The 25,206-nt window shown below is 30.7% G+C and overlaps 1 protein-coding gene and 1 long non-coding RNA gene across 2 annotated transcripts; one reads left to right on the top strand and one right to left on the bottom strand.

Moving 5' to 3' along the window:
- Positions 1-8,666: 8,666 nt before the first annotated feature.
- LOC136990406 (transmembrane protein 243-like) lies at positions 8,667-19,030 on the bottom strand. The gene is made up of 5 exons (XM_067288794.1): positions 18,916-19,030; positions 18,471-18,566; positions 17,842-17,892; positions 12,661-12,762; positions 8,667-9,219 (listed from the first exon to the last, which is right to left on the bottom strand). Exons 2-5 carry the CDS (start codon positions 18,552-18,554, stop codon positions 9,100-9,102), a joined length of 357 nt encoding a protein of 118 aa, XP_067144895.1. The 5' UTR covers positions 18,555-18,566; positions 18,916-19,030; the 3' UTR covers positions 8,667-9,099.
- Positions 19,031-22,630: 3,600 nt separating this feature from the next.
- On the top strand, positions 22,631-24,193 carry LOC136990424 (uncharacterized). Its single transcript, XR_010883060.1, has 3 exons — positions 22,631-22,713; positions 23,458-23,832; positions 24,144-24,193. It is a non-coding gene; the product is annotated as an uncharacterized lncRNA (long non-coding RNA).
- The last annotated feature ends 1,013 nt before the right edge of the window (positions 24,194-25,206 follow it).

Below are 25,206 nucleotides of genomic sequence, written 5' to 3'. Positions count from 1 at the left end.
TGTCCAACAAATCATGATTCTGGTTACACAATATGAATTTGTGGGCACGTGTGCCATTTACCACAAGACTTTGTTATCTGGGTGTACTGTACAATGGACACAGGCAGCCAGAAAGAGCGTAATGGTTTGGACAATGGTTTCCTGAGGGATGCTTAGACCTTCCATCCCTATGAATGGAACTCTGACAGGTTTTGCCTTCCTGACCTTGTACAACATGGTACTTCTATAACACTGTTTCACTCTAACATGATTTGAAAATTGGGGATATATTTTGTACTTGCACTGATAAATGATGGAAAAGAAAAGGAAAGCAAAAGTACACTGTGTAAATGGTAACATTTTAAAAACATTTTACAGTCTAAAACAGTACACAGATTCTTTATAACACAACAACAAATTTGAACTTTAATTCCTCCACTAGTGAGCACCCGACAATTAATTTAATAATCACAACACTGGTTCTTTACCAGCCACACACTCTGATCAGCACTGACCCAACAGACCAAAGGGAATGTACAATTTCTCCCTCTCTAGGCGGGAAGATCTCGCCCTGCATTCTTAAGTTTACAGTTACATAACACACCTGACACGTGTGACAGAGCTGTGGACTGTACAGTACATTAACGCTAGATACACCTGACATATGTTGCAATTTTGTTTAATCGTATATTGAACTTAACATAATTCTTTTTAAAAAAATATCATGAATACACAGAAAAAAGTTCTTGCTAATTTCTGGAACTGAATCCTGTGTTTTGCATTAGTCCTTTGTTTCGTATAGCACAGATACATTCCAAAACAAAACCATGTTATGTGAATCTACCATGTTAGACAAGGGATAACTTTACTTCATCAGTAATTGTTTCCTGGTGGAGATGCAAGACAATGCTCCATGTCACATAGCTAGGATTGTCAGAAAATGGAACTTTTCCTCAGATTCTGAGAACCATCTATCATAATTACCTCCAAATTTCCAACATAAATCCAATTGAGCATTTACGATTTGAGTTGGAGAATTGGTTTATGATGCATCACCTCAACTATAATATGCAGGAACTGAGGTTCTCGGTTTCAGATCTCATAGAATCCAAGCCCTGTTGAGTAAAGATTGTTCTGGTGGCAAGAGAATTAATGCCCCATTAAGTATATGGTCATAATGTTTTGGCTGCTAAATTGCTTCATTGGATATTTATTTTTTCATTTTATAAAAATAAATCCTGTTTCTTGTATGACTGCATAGAGGAATAAACCATTTATCATGAAGCATGTTAGGATGTCCTACACTCAGTCATATTAGTTAACTAGCAGATAGTGTGCTTGCATTGTCACCTACCTGGATTCCCTAATGGTGTAAATAATGTTTATCAATTTTTTTTATATCAAAAAATAATTATGAAATAAAAGAGAAAAAAATCTTAATCACAAACACAGTGTTACTGTTATATGAAATATGTGATTTACTAAATTGTTTTTTGGCATATTTTACTGAAATGTAATAACAACATATTTGTATTAGCTGCCAACAGTCTCCTATCACTAACAACTAGATCAAGCCTGAACTAAACTATGCTGATTGAGAGGCAATTCTCAAAATATAAACACTGTTCCTGACGAGATGTTTTGTTTATAATAGTTTGGGTTTGATATTTAAATAAAATATTTCAATCCATTGCATTTGAATATCTTCCCATCTTCATTTGAAATCACTTTGTAGGTTTAATTCAAAAATTAAACCAAAGTCTGTCTATGGAAAGGATCGTCTTGAGAGCAATGTCACGCGTGATGTCACTTCAGTTTAACCAATCAGCACTTTTTGCTTGATATGTCAGGCAATATTTGAATTTATTTGCTGTCACTAGATGGCAGAAAGACTTTTCTGTTAATGCATGCTATAAAAAATTAATGTTAATTAACTGTAAAGAATCATGCATTTAACAACTACTATAGCAAACTTCCTCATATTCTAATACCAGAACATAAAGCTTTCATAATACTGTTTATAATAGCAGTGAAATGGTTAACAAATGAAGAAACCAAGGTAACTTGCCACAACTAAGCAATCAATGACTGATGCTCATTGGTTAATAGCCTAGTTGATTCTTCCCATAGACAGACTGACTGTAGTAATAATAAAAATACTTATTACATATGCAATAAAAATTTTATGAAAATGAATAATTGACATTTAATTTAAAGATTAAAGCAATAAAATTTACTAAAATCTGTTCAAAATAGAAACCTACTAAAATGGGGGAAATGAATATTGTACAAGTTTGGTGTATGCAGCTTTTACTACACGATAAGAAATTTACTATATAAAGTAATAATATAGTGTAATAGAAAGAAGTGTTGCAACTTAAAGATACAAAACCAAATTATTCTTTATTCAGTAATGTTCTGTGGCCATTTTAAATTTGCAATGACAAGTGAAGAATGTAAAAAAAAAAAATTAAGTTTAGAATACAGTTATCATAGACCATAAACTCATTTTAGCATAAGAATTTTTATACCAATTACAGAAGTAGTGATGAAATTAAGAAAATTTAGAAATCAGTTTCTTAAAAGAAATGTCATGTGCCATTCAATAGCCTGGAAATAAACCTAACAAAAACAAAGTTCAAAAATAATTGACTATGTGCCAATGAAAAACAAAATTTATTGATGATAATATGAGCAAACGAACTCTACACAAAACATTAGTACAAAAAAATTTAATAAATAATATATATATAATATATATATATAATATATATATATAATGAAATAATAAACCACACTAAGGCTATAAAACCTATAAATTGTGCTTCAAAGAATTGAAAACTGTAATTAGTCTAAACAAAAAAGTTCACAAAACTTTCTTGACATGCTCTTTTTATGGACAAAATAGTAAAAAAAATATATTAAATGTCCATATTTTTGTCTTCATTGTTGAAAAGCATTTTTTTCTCAATTTTTAAGCATGTTGCTGAATTACAACACATGGATAAATAAGTTTTTTCTGAACATGTTATGCCATCTTTTTTTGCTCCATCAGGTTCTAAATTCAACAGAACCACATGTGCATAAATTCTAGGTTATGTAAATGGATCAACAAAAATCTAAGAAAAACAGAATAATCACTAAAACAAAGATCATTTCTTCAATATTTTCATGATGATATTTTTCTTGCACAATGCACATGAATAAATATATTAAATTTCTATTAGCATTTTATCACAAAAAAAATTTACCGGGCCAAGTGTAATTTCCATTCCCACAGGCCATGCTCTATTTCCATTATGTTTATGTGAGGATCTGGACTTCAAAGTAAACAACATAACATCTTAGTGACAACTTTGTTGAATATTTATTAACTTTTACACCCGGGAGTATATCTTTAAGTTCTCGGTGTTGATAAAGACATTTTCTTGCAACCTTCTGATCTGCTGTCCCAATTTTGTCATTTTAATATAACAACTAGTGGCCAACCGAGTCAGTTGTTGCCAGTTCCTCAATCGGACCAGTCATTTCTTGTGCCTCCATTATTTTTATTTTTCGGATACATTGTCTTTGCTCCATTAACAGATACTTCAGCAATTTCCTCTACGGATACGTCATTCCTCTTACCTATGGCCATATTATCTACCGTTAACACTCGGAATACGAACTTTCCTCTTACCGATCCAACCAGCAAGCTTCAGATTCTTAGACCTCCTCTACAAGGTATTTATCATCTTGTGATCTATTGTGAACTCACTCACTCTCTCTTGCAAAACAGAGTAACACGTCTAGGCACTTAGATTAGTCTTAGTAAAATAAGGAGGTTCTAACGTGTAACCTTTAAGGAGCAAATAAACAGGTGTATATGTTTGTATAGCCAGTCTCTTAGTGCATTGCTTCTGTTGCGCTGTCTCATAGTCTCGTATAACTATCCGGAATCCGATCACTTACACACGTGACCGCTCGTGTGACCTAGTAACCAAAACCAATTTGCAATCGCGGCTTCTGTCAAACAGGACACTGTGGTGTCATCCTGACACAGCATCAAAGAGGTGCCAACCCTCCAGTCACACATATATGGCTAGCATGTTGCTCCAAAGTACCATAGCACAGTTTTCAATGTACAGTGTATTCATTCAGACTGTGTGTTGCATTTCTGTGATACATGGCCAAGGTGAATTGCTGGGTGTGTTGCGTAAAATTTACAACAAATGGCACTTAATGTGTTAATTCTGCACAAGAACTGACAATAATCAAGTTCTGCTTTACTTAAACAAAAAATCTTTTATGATCTAAATTGCCTGTTTGTTAAACTGTTGCACCACACACCAGGAAATTTTTTAAATTTTTGATTAATCTCACTTGCTGTAACAATTAACTATGCCACTCTATCTCATTTACATACCTATGAACTAACAATGTTTTCTTTCTTCACAATCTTTCTAAAAAGTTCTGATTTTTAAGATCAGTAACAAAAGGATTAAGTGACAATCCTTTAACACCATTCAGAGATTGCTTAATCTGAGATGCCATTAACAGATTGGCGACATTGACTTGGCAACAGTGCTCATTAATACTTAAGTTCAATAGAGGTTGTAAATTGCATTTTTTTTTCTTTTTTTGCTTATTGTTCTTGATTTCTCCTCCACTACATGTCATCATTAGTAATCAACAAATGCAAAAAGTAGCATATTTAATGTTGACTTATTATACAAAAAAATCTTGCAACGAGTTGTGTAACTTTCCTGGCTGTTATGAGATTTTAATAATTAAACAGTGATTTTTAAAATAATAAATTATTAAAATTGTGGCACCATCTATTATGAGACTTTGTTATAAAAATTTTATATATTTTTAATTCCCCTCAAAATTAAATTCTTTGCTATTTTATAATAGAGATGAGTTTTATAAAGATCTGTAAATGCTAACAAGTAAAATCTTCATTAAGCCCAATCCCGTGTGAGATAGAGGGTGTTCACATGTCATACCTCCCCCTTGACCTTTCACCATGAAAATTTAGTAGCATGATGCCGCTTCACCCCATCTTGAGATATTAAACGAAATGGCCAATACACACATCCATGGAATTTTTGCCATGTTTTTTGACTTTTTTGGATGCAAAAAACTCTGAGGGTCAAATTTGGCACTATTCCAATACTTTCCCTTGTTATGTAAAACTTATTCAGAGAAACAAACAATCTATATTTTCACCTTGTATACCTGTACACCCTTTCTTTGTGTTTCGGACCTTCAGGTCCCTCCTCGGCAGGTTTACAAAAGCATGGTGCTTATCTTTAATTACTTCGATATGTAAATAAATACACCGAAAAATCTTTATCGTGATACTACAATACAGAGCTATGCTTGTAGCAGCAAACAATAAATAGTTTTTTCACTTAGCATACATCTTTATAAAGTTCAAAGAAAATTATTACACTCAAACTGATTGAATACAAATGGGAACGTGCATAGGTGTGAGATTAGCAGAAATATTTATGATACAGATTGATGAAAAGATTAGAAATATACAAGGAATAGAATTTTACAATAGGTGTGTGGATGACTGTGTTATTATATTTGACGACAAAAAAAACAAATGAAGAATTAATATTAGAGTAAGCAAATCAAATCAATCCAAATATCCAGTTTGATTTAGAAACAAAAACAAAATAGTATTAATTATTTAAACAACAATAGAAAGAAAAGACCAATCAATATATAAAAAGTATGTAAAAACTATGCAGATAACTAAAGTCCTTAATTATAAATCAAATGTACCTATAACTATGAAATTCAATATATTTAAAATGAAAAATAGGACAACCGAACCAGAAAATCAAGAAACCGAAATAGAACAAATAATAAAAATGTTTATATTAAATGATTATCCGAAAAAACTGTTAAATGATTATATATTAATAGTCATCTTCTGCATCCAAAGAAAAAAATTTTGTAAAATTAACATAAACCTAAATTATTTGAACATATTGGCTGATAAAATAAACTTAATACTAGAAAAACTAGATTCAACCAAAAAAATATTTAAATTATAGAGATAATAAAAAAACAGATAAAGTAGAAGAAAAAGATGTAGTTTATTCATTTGATTGCAGCTGCGGACAAAAAAGAACATATATAGTAGAGACAAGGAGAAAATTAAAAATACGGATAAAGGAACATATCAGAGCAATAAAAGGAAATTATGCAAATTCGGCAGTAGCAGATCATTGTAACTGTAATAAAGAGGGTTGTGAAATTGCTTTAGATACGATAAAAATAAAGAAACAATTTTAATAGACAGTTATACGAACATATTTACGTAAAATGACAAACCAACAGAATGAACAATAACTTGGGCAGAGTAATCCACCAATCGTGGAACAGCATCCTCGATAACAGGAGCAATAGAATAGAAAGTTTATAAAGGTGTATGCTAAGTGAAAAAGCTATTTATTGTTTGCTGCTGCAAGCATAGCTCTGTATTGTAGTATCACAATAAAGATTTTTTGGTGTATTTATTCACATATCGGAGAAATTGTTTTGTAATATTGTGATAGGAATTCTTCTGCGTATTTATTTACATATCAAAGTAATTAAAGATAAGCGCCATGCTTTTGTAAACCTGCTGAGGGACCTGAAGGTCCGAAACACAAAGAAAGAGTGTACAGGTATAACACAAGGTAAAAATAAAGATTGTTTGTTTCTATGAATAAGATTTTTCCTCAGTTGCAAAAACCAAAACACCAGTGGAATACATCCTATTAATAAGTTTAGTCCACATAGACAAACATTTAACAAATCAATGTATTGGTGTTAAAATGTAACAAGTCTAGAATTCTTTAAGTGATGTGTGTCATAATAATACTTTTTGGTACATATCAGAGGTAATGCAATTTCCATGGCTGCTGCTGTAGTATCCATAAAAGTAGTTATACATATATTTTAAAAGAGAGATATTCTAAACATATTTTTAAAAATTAAATAACCAATAATTTTTAAATTACAATTATTTAAAAAGTAGTATTAAGTCAAGTTTCTGGAATGAAAGGAGCAAGATAATGCTCGTGTCATATTGGTAATCGAACCTATTAGTTTTGTAAAATACGCATAGTGGCTTTTCCGAGATTTATTCCTTCGGAACGAGTCTAACGAAGCATTAAATAAATAGTGAATTGCTATTTGTAAGCAATTTTTCAGATTCATGTATACATAAATAATAAATTTACTCAAATCTATCAAAACAGTTGTTGGAATGACCCGTTTATATCTAAAAAATTTAGAGTTTTCACTTCAAATACTGTTAATCTGCAGGCTCGTACTAGTTTATCGAATTAAAGTCCAAGGCCAGTTTTGTGAAAATGTTTATTTTTATTTCTTATTCTTGAACATTTATACTGAACAAAGAATGATATTAAAAGCTATCATTCTTTCTATCTTACAATCACTTTAGCTTTGTGAATGAAAAATATTATTCAATGAGTCAAAGGATAATCAACATGATGATTAATGTACTTAATTTATATGATGATAAATAAATTAATTCAAGAGTTCTGTTTTTGGTTTTATGTGACTAAATGTATTTAAGAACTATACAGTAGATAAAGTTAAGCCTTCTATTTTATATAAAATAAACTAATAAAACAAAATGACACGTTCGGCAGTTTAACACACAATGGATTGTACTAAACAGATTATTATTATTCAAATTTCATCTTAATTGTGCAGCATTGAATGAAAAAGTACTTCTGAATAAGTCTGAAAAACTTCACAAGCTTGTACTGAGGAAATCACCTACCTGCTCATATCCTGTCCACCCATCAAAGCTAAGGTATAAGTTTCTGGTACCTTAATTGCTGATATTCCATTCTAAGTTATCTACTTAATGAAATATAATTTATCTTTTTTTTTAAATTTTTATATAATAATAATGTTTAAAAAGATAATTTCATATCTGAAAATAGTGAATTTCTGTGGCAATACAAACACACACGTCTCTACTTAACTGAAGCTAATATATATGATATGAATTATCAAGACAGAAATTGTATGTACTGTACTACATACAATGCGTTATTATATTTTGCAAATAAATACAAATAATAATAATAATGAAAAAATTAAGATTTCTATATACTTAACATACTTGATATACTTCTGAGTTATGTTGCCAGAAATAAATTGTAAGATGTCAAAAAAATTCTCCACAATACATTTCCTGCACCATCATTCCCTTTTTCAATTTTTTTAGTTTGGCATTCATTTGACATCTTAAATTGTGTCATTTTCCTCTCTAGCACCTTTAAAACTTCTTGGATTTGTTTTAAAACTTTAAGTTCTTTGTATCTTATATTCTTTTAAAAATAATTCTGGAAACATTTTTTTTTGTTGTATCAATAAAAATCTTTCTTCCCTACTCCACTTCAGCCCTTATTTTTGCTTTTCATTTCTCTAGACTGGACAGTACTCTGTGTAGAGCTTGAAAATCTGTATAAATAAAGCTAGCAATGTCTAGACTAGTGTTCTGCATGTCATTCATATTGAGAGATGAGATAGTCTCACTAGAGCAATCTCATTATGTTTTACACTGCGCTAATTAGAGAAAATATAGCTGAAAAGTCTGTAGTATATATGAACTTTAATAAATAAGCATTAAAATTCATTACAGAAAATGACATTTGTGGAAAAAATCAGTTTTAATAAAAATTTTATTTCGAAACAACACTTATATAAATATTTACGTTAGTAAAACAGTTCTTAAACTAAGTCTTAACAGTAACAATTTAACATCTGTATACACCTAGAACATATTAAATCATAAACATTATTGATTTGACATTGATTAAATGATACCAGAAAATTTCAAAAATATATTTGGACAAAATGTAGGAATGTTTTAAATGCACTATGTGCATATATGATTTTAATGTACTGTACATGATGAGTTCAAATTATTGCCATAAAATCTACTTTTTCAATTTTATGAATTTTTAAGGCACTTCATGGACATATCCAGTTTATGTGCCTTTATTTATAAATGATATATATATATTTTTTTTCGGTTTAAATCCAAGCACCAAAAGCCATATTTACTTTTGAGTATACATATATACATACAAGTTTTTAGCTCTTGTGGAAAAAGTAACATAAACTACAGATACATAACAACATAATGGTGACTGCATTATAGTATATCAGATAGCGGAATTTTGGATCTATATCTCCTTGACGGTACCAATAAATCTGAAAAATAAACATTAGTTGATTTATTTCCAAAATGTTAGATACAATAAAAATATAAATATCATACAAAAATTTATAAAACTCGGCACCATGTTGCTGCATACTTAAAAAATCGAGGATAACTGCTTGGTTCAGAGGACAAACTATTTGATTTAATTGTTTTTAGTCTCTTGGACAAGTACAGTGAAACTGCAGTTTAGTGTCATTATTTGTTTGCTTGTGAAATTGGCACCAGTTAAGCACTAAATGGAAGTACCTCAATAAGAATTAAATGTAGTAATGAAGTATATGCAAAGGTTTGAGTTTGAATGTTGTTTATACAGAGTAATGTAAAATCATAGATACTAAAGAGAGATTCAAAGATTCTGACATTAACCAAAAACATTATAATCTAGTAAGACAAAATAATTCAAAATCCTTTCACAATTATTTAAATTCAATTCATTAAACTATTTTCAGATGCTCACATCTAAAAGACAGTCGAGAAGTAATCTTCATAAAAAATAAAATTATTTTTAATTTTCAAGCATTATCACATTATCAACAAATTTCCTTCCAAAACAAGTGAGAAGAAATTACAATTTATAATGTATTATATCATATATTATGGCAATGTTATAATTCAAATTATAATTATATTCCAAACTAGGATGATTAATGCATACAACATTTGAAAGGGTATAACCCTCCCAATGTTAAAATTGAGTAAATGGTGTATTCTTTCATGTGTTAAATATACTGTCTTTAAATACAATGAATGATTACTAGAATCCCATTTATTTATTTAGCATATGGCTACACATCTAGTTAGTAAAAAGAACAGAAAGAAAAAAAAATAACACAAATCATAAATGTAAATCTAAGTCAGAAACAGTTTAGAGCACTTTCAGTCACAATCAGGAAGTCACTCTGTTGTCCCGGATAAGATCTTATTGGACAATCCTCCAAAATATGACATATAGTCTGTCTTTCAGCATCGCAATCACAGTGTGGAGATGTGATTTTTCCCCACCTGAAAAGACTGTTCCTACATATCCCATGTTTTGTCTGAATTCTATTTAACGTACTTCAAAGATTTCTGGATAATTCAAACCAGGGGTGTAAAGCTAGTTCATCTCCTTGTGGTGCACCCTGGATACAGTCTATTCGTGAACTAAATGAACTAGCAACTTTTGGCATCCAAATAATCTGTAGGATCTTCTGGACAATACATCTTTTCAAATAGGATCACAATTAAGATTTGATGGAAACAAAACAAGTATAACAGTGAAATATGAAAAACTAGTGTACACCAAAGTACGAGGCGTGTTTTTTAAGTAAGTACCGTTTTGATATTAAAAAAACACAACTGCAATTTTTAAAATAATTTTATTCTTACATGAAAGCCTGTACCGTAATCTACTTTTCAACATAATTTCCTCCAATATAAAGGCACTTTTCATATCGTACAACCATCTTCTGAATTCCATCCCCATAGAAACCTGCTGCCGGGTTCATCGAGCCACATGTGGACAGACATTGTCATGAAGCTAAACAATCCCTCACTGAGCTTGCCATGCTTTTTGTTTTGGATGACGAAATCGTAAAGTGTCTGTTTTCTCAAACTTTTGCAACAACTTTCTGCACCAAGTCTTCAGTGATGACAGACGGTTGCTCACTATGCTCCTAGTCATGGACATTAGTGTGGCTATCTTTAAATGCTCTAACCCATTTTCTTACCATTCCATCGTTCATAATGTTTTTTCCATACCCCTCACTAATCTGCCGACAAATGTCGGCCACTTTCACATCTTTCGCTTTAAAAAAATGAATCACCATGCATACTTCACAATCGGCGGGATTTTCAGTTGTCTGACACATTTTAAACACACAAACAAACATAAAACGAATGAATGCTTCCATAATTGCATCTGTGGCCAGCCAACAGATATAGGTACTCAGCACACATTCAAGGAACACCAACCGTAGCATTGCAGAGGTCGTATTTTAAAATGGTACTTACTTAAAAAACACGCCACGTACAATATATCAATGTTAAAAAAATATATAATTTAACCAGTTTTACTCAGCCTGTAAAGAGTCAATTTTGAACTGTTCTATTTTTAGTTCATTATTCTGTTTATTTGGGGCGTTTTATTTCGTTAAGGATAGACTACAGCACCTCCCCAGACAAAATTCTAAAAGTTAAAAAACTCACCTTACGACAACTGCAGACAGAAAAAATGACACCATCATCTCAAAACGACATCTCGGGGGTGGGAGACTTCCATAGAAAGTTAAAAGAATGAGCCCACCCCCAAATTGTTACCAGACAACACAGGAAAAAAAAGTATTATAAAATTGTGAGGGAGATGAACGTGAGTAAAAAAATCTGACTACAAGAATAAATAAAATGTTACTGTGTATGTATGTAAATAGTGCAAGTAGTAGATACATTGTAATGTCACCACACCTGCCACATAAAACAGGAGATGAAGAGACAATTCAGACGAGGCAAAGCTTAGATTCAAATGAGGTGGTGCTATGAATTGTACGATCAATGAAAGGTTTTCAAGTTCCAGTAACAAAGTTTTGGTGACCCACAGTCAAATTTGTAAGATTCATTGTATTTTTTCAATAGAATTGATTCCTATCTTTCTTGTCGGTTGTGTGGAAATAAAATTAAGATATTTCTAATTTGATTTAAGTTCCAAAATTGTCGGGAAGGTTTTGTACATATTTGTTTTGGTTTGATAAAGTATCTTTTTTTCTTATTTTACAAAGATTTTCTAGCATTATTGAATTGTACATGGGCTTTATTAATAAATAGAATTTTTTATATTATGTATAGTAATTCTTTCAACAATTGATCTTTAGCAACAATATTTTATTTTTGCCCATGCAAGTCCAGACCTGGCACACTAACAACAAACCTTAGTATGTAATGTGCTGTTAGCATATTTCTCTGGGCTTTTGCTTTACTTTTGTATAATAAGACACTACAAGCCTTTCAACTAAGAGATTTGATATTTTTTTTAATTAAAAAGTTTCCCTAAGGATTAAATGTACATTTATGTATATAAATCAGGTAATTTCATAAATTAATGTCAACACTTGTTATATATTGATGACAAAACGGCCAAAGCAGTAAAGCCTGCCCAATCTAGAACAGATTCTTAGAAATTTTCAACATAGATATATGTTTGGACCTGTCCATTTCTTTCTCCTATTGGACACTGCCTATTTTCTTGGTTGTAATGGAAATAGCTTTCTCAGCATCTATCCATAAGGAGGAGGGCATTTACATTGTTCAACATGTAATGATTTTATTTATACTTGATTTGTTCATATTCAGTTGTTCATTTTATTGATTAAAAAATTATTAGTAATAAAAATTTCTTGATTCTGAAATTTTTCTATTTATATATTGATATTTAAAACTTAAATAAAACAAATACTCACTAGTATTAGATGAGAAGCAGATACAAAAACAATACAAAATGCAAAGAATACGTCTAAACCTCGATTGGATTTATCTGCTACAAAGGCACATATTAAAGTTATCTGTGAAATAAAATAAAATAGTTTAAAATTACTTTCTGATATATCATTTATATGCATATTTCTTTACTCTAATTAATGTAAAAAAATATTCCAAAAGATTAAAAAATCATAAAATTGACACAAACCCAAAAAAGCCAAACAATCTTGCCAAAATTACTTGGCTACTTTTGGGCCACGTTAATAATTGTTACTTAATTTGATACAGGTTAATTAATGTAACCGAAAAGTAGTCCGATCATTTCGACAAGATCGTTCGGCTTTATCAAACCTGAAAATATAGTTAAGCATAATAAACTTGATGATACGTGAAATTTGACATGGATATTTGTTAAAATAACTTTATAATTTATAATACTAATTACTATTTTTATTGCTTTTCTTACTTTTCTAAATTAATGACAATTATTCTATGTACACACATCTTTATTATCTAAATGTGTGCAAGTCAAATCAGAGTGAAGTTAAAATCATATATAGCAATATAATGACATTCTAATGAATAAATAAAATTCAGAATTACAGAAAAACTATTAAATTTTACTTACAAACAAATAGTATCATCATTACCACAACTGTAACAAAATTTTAGAAATTAAAGAATTTACGTTATATCATACATAGAAGAGAAAAAGGAATTAAATTGTTGATTAAATTATACAAAATGAATAAATGTTGGGGATGAATTCTGACATCACACAAACTATTTCGAGTGATGATTTTTAGAGTAATTAGTTCAAACTCAGTAATACATTTCATTCTAGAAGTCTAATAATTTATTTCGTTAACACTTTTGAGGTTTTCTTCACCTTTGGAATCTATAATTATAATTAATTATGGTTATATCTAAATTAATAATTCTGGAAGCAAAGATTGCTTGGAGATCTGGGCAATGCATCATCACAGTAAGTGGGCGTTGTAGATTAAAGTCTCACACTGGACAGATTCTATTCTTACCAGAAAATTCTAAATATAATTTAATAATTATAATTATTAAATCTAGTATGAGATACCTGCCTGTTCTATATAAATTATTTAGTATTTAATTAATTACATAGCCATATCATAGCCTGATAATTTGGTAATCGTTTGGCTTTAATCTCAGATATTTTATTATTTCTTCAGACTCCATTTTCAAGACCATCAGATTTAAAAGACATTCAAATATATGATAGTAAAAAGTTCAATCACGATAAGAAATATATTCAGTTATAGAATACAATCCATATTTTTTATCATCAGAAAACATTTTAAAATCATCCTGGTTCATCAACAACTGGTTTTACAACTTCTGTAAGACAAATCAAACCTGTATATTGGAAAATAATAAAATTCAATGTAATTTCATTTTGTTTTATTCATTAATAGCTTTCAAGTCAAATAAATGAAATTTATTTGAATTATTTTAGAAATATTCCAAATTCACATTCCATAATTCTGTATTAAAAAAAATTTTTTTATATTGTTGACAGGGCAGAAAGTCCTGCAATCACTAAGAGGGCCTTTTTCGTGCCCATTGTGATGTGGCAAGGCACAATAGGGAAGCTAGAGGACAGGACTTTAACCATCTAGCTAGAAAATCTTTAAATTTTAATATTTATTATATTATCTTAAACTATTTATTATAAAATATATTAAAAAGAATCTTAGAAATTAAATATTCCTTTATATTACAAAGAAAAATTAAATATATCCAATTGTTTCAACTTTTTTTTGAGTAAATTTTATTAAAAGTTGCTTACATAAATTAAAATAAAAACTTTGGAATTCATAGTTGGCATTGAAAAATTACTATTAATTAATGAAAGCATTTAATTTTTCCAAGAGGAAATGTTTTTGAATTAGCCTGAAGATACTACAATTGCTGTCACATGTTACAACAATTGACATCTTCAGGTTGCGCAACAGAATACTAATGTCTCTCTCGATAATATTTAAATAGTTTATTGCTATATTTGAAATCTTGATGTCACTTTTTTTTATGTACTATGAAAAGATTAGCTTCTTCGAATTCTTAGTTTTTAATCTTTAATTACTAAAAAATATTTTAAACTCTTAAATAACAATCCTTAGAAGGAAAAAAGTTGTCGAAAATAATGGACCTTAAGAATTTCTCTTATGCACAATTGCTCTGAACTATCTTAAATTCTGATGGATATCAAATTGCTTTATCTTAATATAATTTTATACACCAAACTTCAAACATGATTTTAATAAAAATTCTAATATTTGTACACAAATCAATAAAAAATATAAAAAATAAGTTTGTATATTTAACCATGCAAATTTTTTATTACAATTTTATATAACAGCTAAATCAATACAAATGCTTCTGAATATTATGATAAAGTATTAAAAATTAAAAAAATTACTTTTAGGTGAATCAATATAAATATAATTTTATATTATAGACAATATTTTCTCAATTCTCTCTCTGTTTTTTTTTTTTTTACCTATTTTACTTGTCAAAAATAGAGAGAAGTTTTACAATCAATGGAGTCTTAACATTAAGTCCAAAGTCATTGTGAATAGGCCACATAATGCCTTAAACATCAGTAACAGATATTTCAACTATACACCTCAATAGTCACATCAGAGAGGTTTGCTAGTAACAAGAATTTAATTTAAACTCCTTTTTAATGCTTAAAATGTCTTCAAGATGACGTTTGACACAGCATTAAAACAAATAGATATTATATATGCCAAAGGGTTTGGTAGTAGTACTGCCAAACATTATTTTATGACGTTTGTAGTGTTTCTAACTTCTTGTTACTGAATAAAACTTAACAAAAGAAAAAATCTTATAAATTTTAATTTAAAAATCAAATGAACGTGGTGTATAAATTTTGAAAACAAAGTATATTTGAGAATGCTATTTATCTACATATAAATCAAAGTACAAAGTACAGTTATGTTAACAATGTACAAATAAATATATCACTTTGATTGTACAAACTTGTAAAAGAGAACAAATGGCAAAGATTTTACTTTTGGTTCATAATAGACATTTTTATTATTTAATAAGATATCTGTCTTAGTAGAAAACTGTTATTAAAACATTTAACAAATGCTTATATATTCACATTAATAGTAGCATTATCACATTATATATTGCAACAACTGATTGACATTTTCTCTCAGTATGTATGTGGCATACATCAATACAAAAATATATTATAAAGTAACACTCAAAAAAACTTATAATTCTTAAAATAAAGTATGTTATGTAACAAATAATGCAGTAAACTATTAATGGCATATATATATAGACAACACAAATCAAAGCTAAATTACATTTTAAATAAGTAAACCAAACCCTGCCAAAGTTTTTTGGCTATAATGCTAATTTTTGATTAGTTAATTTAGAATGTCCAAGATCAATTTAGAAAGGGACAAATTTTAAAAAATGTTCAAATTTAATTGCTAATTATTAAGATTTATATAAGATATCACAAATTACCTTCAGATCAAACTATGTTAACAGTTTTGCCTGTGGGGATTATTCATATAAATATAAAACAATGTATTGAAAGCAAAAATAAGTTATTTGGTAAATTTTTACAACTGGAAATTGGGACGGAATCTTTACAACTGGGTTAATTGTGAGTATAAATTGTTTTTTTCTGGTTCTTCTCAATTTCTATGTAAGTTCATTTTATATTTTTTGGATTAGAAATAATGCAATGCAACACTTGGGTGATCTGTCAAGGGGGAGGCATTCTGGGATGACTTTCTGGAGGAACTGGCTCTGTTTAGATGAAGAAAATCCAGAAGATTTTATGCAGCTGTAGTTGGATGTGGATTTGCACCATACCAATGAGCCAATGATAAGGCACAAACCCAAATTCAAGTAGGGTAGATGTACCAGTTTTGGCCAGTGTACCAGTTCTGGCCAGAAAACAAATTTAACTTAAAAATATAATCACCACATATTCGAACCTGTCCAATGAAACAAACTTTTATTGTTAACTGTTCACACAGTTAACAATAAAAGTTTGTTTCATTTGTGATTATATTTTTAAGTCAAATTTGTTTTCTGGCCAGAACTGGTACATTTACCCTACTAGTTTAGTGGTTTTATCCACTCACCCTATTTATTTATTTATTTGGTTTTTTGGTTCGGCATCAATAGTTAACAATTGCTTCCCAGGCATTGTTGTAGTAACAGAATTAATATTTAGTTTAAAAACACCAACTTTTGCTGCTTGATATGATAAAAAAACAAGTGAATTATTTTATGTTGAAGAACAACTTGTGCTTCCAAAACAGACCATTTAATTTAGAAAGGGATAGTGTGCAAAATTATTTCGAGAACTTAGAATTTGTTACGTCTAACTTTAACACATTAAATGTTTTCATTACGGTTATATATTAAAGTACAATAATCCATACTGACATTAAAAGTAAATCATAAGGTTTCTAAAAGTATGTTATTGTAAAAAGACACAGAATAATTGATGTTGACAATGTTGCATCTAGAGGAAAGCAACAGAAGTGAGCAATTTTTTTGAAAAACAAAAAAAAGAAACATTTTTTTTGAGAACATGTAAGGGTCACGGTCAAAATCCTAAATCAAATGCTTTGTAGAAATGTATGATTTGTAAAAATCTGTATGGTAGTTTATTAGATCCAAGGAACTTTAGACATTACTATATTTATATATGATGACAATGACCATATAAACATTACAGCCGAAATCTTAAATGAATTTTGGTTTAAATATTTAGATCGCATTATCCTACTTCACTTACTATGGTTTATATTAAAAATGTAGTGTCTTTCTACAACTAAATTAGCAGTGAAAATGAGTAAATTAAATTATTCCTTGGTACAGATCGTTTCATACATCTCAGCCAGGCAATGTGCCGTAAAACTTTTGGTGGGTACTCTAAAAGTTTTAAAGTTTAAGAGCTCTGTTTTTAGTAATGCACGGTGTCCTCGTCACATATCCGACAATCAATCCGTCCCTTTCAAAAAGTAAATAGTCTAGTCCCCACTACCGGACGTTTTTACAGCCAGGACAAGATTTGTGAAATGAGCCGTAATAATAAGTAAATTAGAATAAAATTAAAAACAACTTACTGCAACTAATACTCCAACAAAAACACCAACAATAAGATTGAGAACTCTATCCTGAAATTTTGACAATAAATTTAAGTACTTTGTTTATAACATTCACAATACAGAGTAACAGAATAGCTACAAAATCCCTATGCATAAGATTGTTCCAATTCATCACATAAAATATTTTGAAGATAACTTCAATGGATAACAGTTTAGATGTGGATCCGATATACGACGTCGACAATTTAAACACACAATAATCAGCTTTGGGACATACATTGCCAAAAAAGAATAAGTTTCTCAACATTACCTTATAACAGCTAGGCGGTGTTTATCGACTTCCAAACGTCAACACAGAAGACGACGTACAGAATACAGATTAAAGTCAAGTCTGTCCGGAAAATCTTACCAGTTCGATCGCCACAACTGGGTAATTCATCGGCGGCCACCAGACTTACCAATCTTTAACGGCGGAACGGAGAGCGACCGACGACTCTATTTACCGCTGCGGACCTACCAATCAATAAGCATTTCCGAACAGACGCCGTAATGCACACGGAAGAGGAGAGAACACGAGTAATTTCTAATTGACACGCAGAGGAATTTGCAGCCATTCTGTAACTCAAACAAAAATGAAAATTTCTTACGGTTCTATTTGAAACTCCAAATAAAGGTCGATCGGTTATCTGATTTCCAAACAGAGAATGATATTCGGTAGTTCTGGCATCCATTTTAAATCATATCTAGTAACATGTAATAAAAAAAAGCAACACATCAACAAGCACTGTCAATTTCACACTACTGAAAAAAATGATAAGTAAATCAAGTGACGGATAGGCTAAACAATTTTTATCATTTATTAATAATAGATTTAGAGTCTAACTCACTTAACAAAGGTAGTATTTAAATAAAATGTTTAGAAATTCATAAATAATAATTCATCCATTAATTTTGGTTATGTTTACTTTCATAATCATAATTTCAACTTTTTAGCGCACAAAAAAATGGTCAAAAAAATAATTTTCATCAATTAGAAATGAAAGTTTGTCATTTTTATTCTACAATTAAACTAGTAAATCAAATTTATATTACAGTTGCGTCACGTGTTCCACTTCATAGAAATGTTGTCAATTTCACAATTTACAAAATAATCGTTTACACTTCCCAGACGTTACAACACGTAAATACGACTGCCAACGCCCCCTCGTCAAAACGTAACTAATTTTTTTTTTTTTTTTTTTTTATTTACATCATTTACTAAGATGATTAACTAATAAATTATATTTAATTTAAATGTTTACTGGTGTAATATTAATATTAATAAATATATAATATTTACAAATTCGATATTCATAAAAAATTAATAATCGTTAATTCAAAATGATAGTGTTTCGTCAAACACATCGCTTCATTTAATAATAGAAATTGTGATTTTTGAAATAAAATTAAAATTTCTTTACATAATTTCTAGTAACAAGAAAGTTTAATTAAAATATTTTAATTTGCAACAAATAAAATATGGGATATTTTATAGTATGAACCGAGTGACGAGGCAACTAAAACGTCGATTTATCGCTCTGAGGACCCGAAATCGATCTGGATGAGTAATCCTAGGAATTTTTGTGAGCGGTCGTGCAGGATATATCGGGCCCCATTTGTCACCAACCAGTTGCCCTTATTGTGAGCGCACCAAAATCTACGATTGTCACATAAAAAGGCTCATATAGTGAAAAGAGTTAAATAAAGCTCTTACCCTCTTACCTCGACTGAAATTGTGGTGTAGTTACGATCACACTATCGAATGTAATCAGTACATTAGTAGCGTGTAACAATGAGGGATCCGGGTTTCAAATCGAGCTTACATCATCCTGTACACTGTTTAGGATTTTCATGATTTTTCATGGGTAAACTTTCGTGATTGATTCCTCATTCTTTGCACATATACTGACAGATCAAAATATAATTTTCTCATTATATTTAAATTATATAAGCATAATAAAACATTTAAATCATTTTTGTGTTAAAAAAAATTTCTATAAAAGTAAACTTTATATTTACAGGCTATATGATAATAGGATATTTATAGGTAGCTCCGGATTTTCCGGATTTGTCCGAGAATCCGAGGAGAGTTCCGAAAACAACACATTTTCCTTCTATCCGATGAAAATGAACTTTTTACATTTTTTGAACCGAAATCAACAAAAATGCTGGATTTATTGGATTTGCAGAAGTGTGCACAGCCTCGAAGTTTTATATACAGACTAGAAAATTTAATGAATAAGCGTAAAAGTTCTGTGTCTCAACTTCTGCTGAAGTGTGTGAGGGAAGCGAAGTTAGCTGAGTGATGGCTCAAAAGTGTTCTGCAAGGTCAAATGGATATCAAAATGCATTTGTGTGCATGAAGAAATCACATTCTGAGGATCACGTGCGTTCTGCAAGACATGTGCAAGCAGCACATCGACAGGATCGAACATCCCAAATGCTGCTCACAAAAAATGGAATCTCAAGATCAAAGAATATTTTTCTTAGATACAGCAAAGACCTTTATAGGATGCAATATAGAATTGCATAAATTGCAGCATCCCTTGCCCAAGAAGTACTTAAAAAATATACGAAGCAGAATCTTTCTGGTGAATCAACAGTGCGGAAGAATTATCTTCCACGTGTTCATCAGGAAGGACTTGAAGAAATCCGCAAAGAAATTAGTGACAATGCTATATGGTTTGCTGTAGATGAAACCATAGACGCATGCAGATGATATGTTGCTTTAAATTAATGGTAGTACAAAAATTTGACGGAAAAGACTGCGCTAAAATTTATCATCTTTTATGTAAATTTCTGGAGAAAACGAATACAGAGGCAATAGCTAGAGATATTAAGGAATGTGCAATTCTTTTGTATAATTAAAGTTATGTCATGCTTACAGAAGACTGTGCCGTCTGTAAGCATGACGAGAACTTTTTATATAACCTCCTTGAATCACGCTTTACATCTTCTGGCCGAACAAGTTCGTTTACATTTTAAAGATGTAAAAGTCCCCATTTGTTCCGGCAAGAAACTATTTACAAAGACGAAATGCGAACTGCTATGCTTCGTGAGCGTCTGCAGATACTCCTTTGCCACCCTCTCCCAAAGTCACGATATGGAGCACATGGATAAAAGAGGCAGTATTCAATGCGGACCATTTACTTGGCTTCCAAAATTTTATGAATGAACTGGACGAAACAGAAAGCTCTCATTGTGGACGTTAAGGAAGCTTTGGAGAATCCACATTTAATCGCTTCTCTAGTTTACATCCGCGCCAATTTGTTACATTTTCCGGATATCATTGAAGTATTAGAAGCAAGTGGGTTGTCACTTAAGGAATCACTAAAAATTTTTCAAACAGTAGAGGATTCTGTACAAAACCTTCCTGGTTTATGTGGAAGAAAATTTCGCACGAAGCTGGCGGCGCTTTTGGAGAACAGTGTTTTTTCTGTGCTTCGCAAAGTTAATAGCTGTCTAGTTGGAGATCCCTGAGGATTAGGGCTTGCCATTGTATTTTTACTGAAATACTATCCTGTGACTACGTTCGAGACCGAGAGAAGTTTTTCATTGTATAAAAACATTCTCACCGACCGTCGACACAGTCGACACAGTCATATGTGCATGGTCGTATTCAAACAGTTTATAATATTGTATACTATATTAACTAATAAACGGATAACTGAAGAAAATTTGATAATTTTGTTTTATGTTTATTATTATTATTATTTTTTGTTCCGAAAATAAATCCGAAACTCCACTTTTATCGATCCGAAAAATCCGGCGCTTATTCATAGGATATACTGTATACTGAATATCCTGCGGAGATAAATTAATTAACAAAAACGATGATATGAAAACAATTAATGATATAAATATACTTTTAAAAACTCTATAATTTTAATCAATAACGTCATATTAAAAACGACAATAATAAAAAATACAATAATTATTTCTACAGACTGGTCAAGTTTTGTTTATAAAAGTTTCTATGGAGATGTTTTTGTTAATATGAAGTAAAATCCCCAAAGATTCATTTCGTGATATGGTTCTAATATATAAATCATGGGAAGTACTTGAGTTAATTACATAAATTAAAAGACTCCAATCAATGTAATGCGTATATCTACATTCGTAATTCAAAATAGAAAACAAATATTCTGATTACCATCATTATATGATAGTCCTGTTTTTGTTTTTATCCCCTTTGTGTCCTGTGAGCATTAAAGGGGCGTTTTCAATCATTCCCATTATGGGTTTATCTAAGCCCACAATGAGGAACGAAAACCGTATATCTAGAACAGACATCTCACAAAAAAATTTTGAAGTTGCTCGCCCGGATTTGATCCCGGATCTCTCAGAGCAGTAGGATGATTCCTTAAACTCTGTTTTTTCCCCCTTCTATTTTCCTGTCTCGTGGGAACGAAGAGGGCCCTTTTTTAATCATATCCATCACTGGTTCTGCCAGATCCTCAACGTAGTGGCCGAATGTTGATGCGATGGGTGCAAACCACTCAGTAAAAGATTCTTGAGGATTTTCGACCTCCCATGGCAGTAAACTGACGCCGTAACCTATTTAATACATTAGTAATTGCAAACTGTAATAAATTAATAAGTGAATTTTGTCGTGCTTACTTCACACAACTTTCCATTCAAGCAAATATATATTTCCATAGTGACGATTGGGAGTTTACACCAATAACGATATATTTAATCCCACGAGAGTTACCTTTAATTATAAATTCTCGCTGATTATTCCTTAAACATCTTAGAGCCAGGACATGAATCGAGTTAAAATCTGTACACTTTACTTATCTAATTTTATATATATTTTATTTTTGAACAATTTTTGTGCTGCTGATGAAAGTAAGTATATTTTTCGAAATTGCCATTGTTCAATAGTATTAAAACAAGACTTTTTGAGAATATTCAAAAATCTAAAATTTTTAAATATTTTCTGCTTTAAATTCATATTTATTTCAGTTATTCATTTATATATAAATTATAATAACTTGTAATTCATGTTTAATATGGGAAAATATAATCTTTTAAACATGAAAGTCACAAATAGAGTAACCAGAACAGTTGTCCGAATGAGAACTTAAAAACCTACATTCACCCTTGGTACAGGGGTAAATGTACAGTGTACAGGGTAGAGGAGTAGTGCTGACTTAATGCATGGGCACTCTGGGCAGTTGCCCAGAGTTGCCCACGTTAATTTATGCACAGACCAGAATTTAACAGTAATTTTCCGATCACTCGCCGGTTATATAGGCAGGGCCCAGTGCACTGCTTTGTCCGGAAGTCTATAATTCTGTTAGACAGCCTGTACAGTGGTGAATGTAGGTTTGCACCCTGTACATATCCTGTACACTGTACATTCATCCTATGGATGAAGATATCAAGCGAGCGCTGTGGATGAAGAGTAATCTTAGATATTGTATATACATGTGTATTGGTGCATTTGTCATTTTCATAACGCCCATAATTCTTAATTTAATTTTTATTTTCATGTGTGACTATCGAATTTCTTCTTTTACTTTTCTTTTTAATGATTTTAAAAACTTGATAAGCTACATAATTAATTATGTTTTTCTTTATCAAATATAGATGATATAGTTATAAAGCTAGGAACCCAATATCAACAAAGTCAGGCTGTAGACATGTGCAATAATGAAAATAAAAAAGTATTGCCTATTGTTAAAACATTAGCAGATTTAGACAGAATTAAAGAGGCAGAATTAGAGAAAAGTAATGAACTCAATTATTGGACAGGCTTTTATTATAATAGCCAATACGACAGATTTGAAACCAGCAAAGACAGAACTCCCATCGATTCGTCTAAAATAACGGTTTGGGACGAAGGCCAACCGGAAAAAACTATGGGAAAATATTGTGTCTTTGTCAGTAGTAACGGGAAACTTATTATGGAAGCCTGTGAAGCACAGCATAACATTATTTGCCAAATAGAAAGAGATGGAGAAGGTAACACGATACAGTAATATTTCGTTTAAATATTCTAAATCATGAGCGGAGGTCTGCGAAGGGCACGACATAAAAGTTTGGAGACAGGATTGTAATCACTGCTCACAGAGCAATAAGTAATTACAACTAATTATATATATACAAAGTATGCATCTTAGCTCAAAATTCAATAATATCCTCCGCCTATGTTAGAGCAATGTCTCTCTATGCCCCCGTAACTCCGTTCATGTCCACGATAATTAACAATTAATCCTGATTATTTTGTGTCTTTACGAATCTACACTACATAAAATTATTTTATTTATTTCCAGAATGTAACACCGACTCTTATTTTTTCCAATATGGCGACCTCTGTTACAAAAATCTTAAATATAGAGGAGTTGCCAAAGAAGCTCGAGATAACTGCGATAAAGAACAAGGCGAAGCCGTAATGGTTTATGATCAAAGAAACATTGACGATATTACGGAAGAGTTTTATGTATCTAAATATGACAGAGGTATTTGGACTGCGCTCGAGAGGACATATTTTGGCAAATGGTTGTATAAAGATGGCACCGTGATATCAGAAACCAGCGAAATATGGGCAGAGGGCTATCCACGAGTCGAAGACTGTGCTATTTATTCTCTTAGACACGAAAGAAAACTTATCTCGTATCCCTGCAATGCGCTTGCATTCATGGCGTGTCAAGGAGGTATGTTCATTATAATTACCATTCGGAAATATTCATTAGCTTATTTTTATAAAAATTTACTAATTTATATTCTCTTTGAGTCTAATGTTTCAAATGAAGTCAAGTGTTTTACGTAAGTATTGAGAGAGTTCAATCCGTTGCTTATTAATTGATGAGTGAATGGCTACATTTACCGTATGTATGAGCGAGATATATTGTACACCTAATAACATAATCTCATGTGAGCGCTAAGCATTTCTACTACCATTTATATTGTATCTACAGGATATGCTATATCAAATACAGCAGCGGAACACATACTATCCAGTCTAAGACTGGACAGCACGTGTTCCAAAATAGGGACGTTTTGGATTATGTGGCGTCATCACATTCCGTTCTAGCGTCTTATTCGCTTAAACAAACAATCAGTGAATTCTTTATGGTATGAAATAATTATTAATAGAAATTACAAGAATATTGTAAAAATATACATAAGCGGGTTTTTAGTTTTATGGATTAATTTGATGCGAAGTGTTAACCCCCTACACTCCAGTTTAAACCATTTGTAAGATATAGAAATAATTCCTCAAAGTTAGCAGAAAGACTGGTAAGTTCATTTATAAACTTTATTTTTAGTTTGTTAATTTTATATTTTATAATTGTATGTTATTTTTTTTAATACAGATTTCGGCATCATCAGTTC

The sequence above is a fragment of the Centruroides vittatus genome, unplaced genomic scaffold (genome assembly GCF_030686945.1).
Source record: "Centruroides vittatus isolate TY-2023 unplaced genomic scaffold, ASM3068694v2 scaffold_932, whole genome shotgun sequence".
In the NCBI taxonomy this organism is placed as follows: domain Eukaryota; kingdom Metazoa; phylum Arthropoda; class Arachnida; order Scorpiones; family Buthidae; genus Centruroides; species Centruroides vittatus.
The sequence above is the reverse complement of the archived record's forward strand: the minus strand, read 5'-3'. Positions and strand labels throughout refer to the sequence as shown.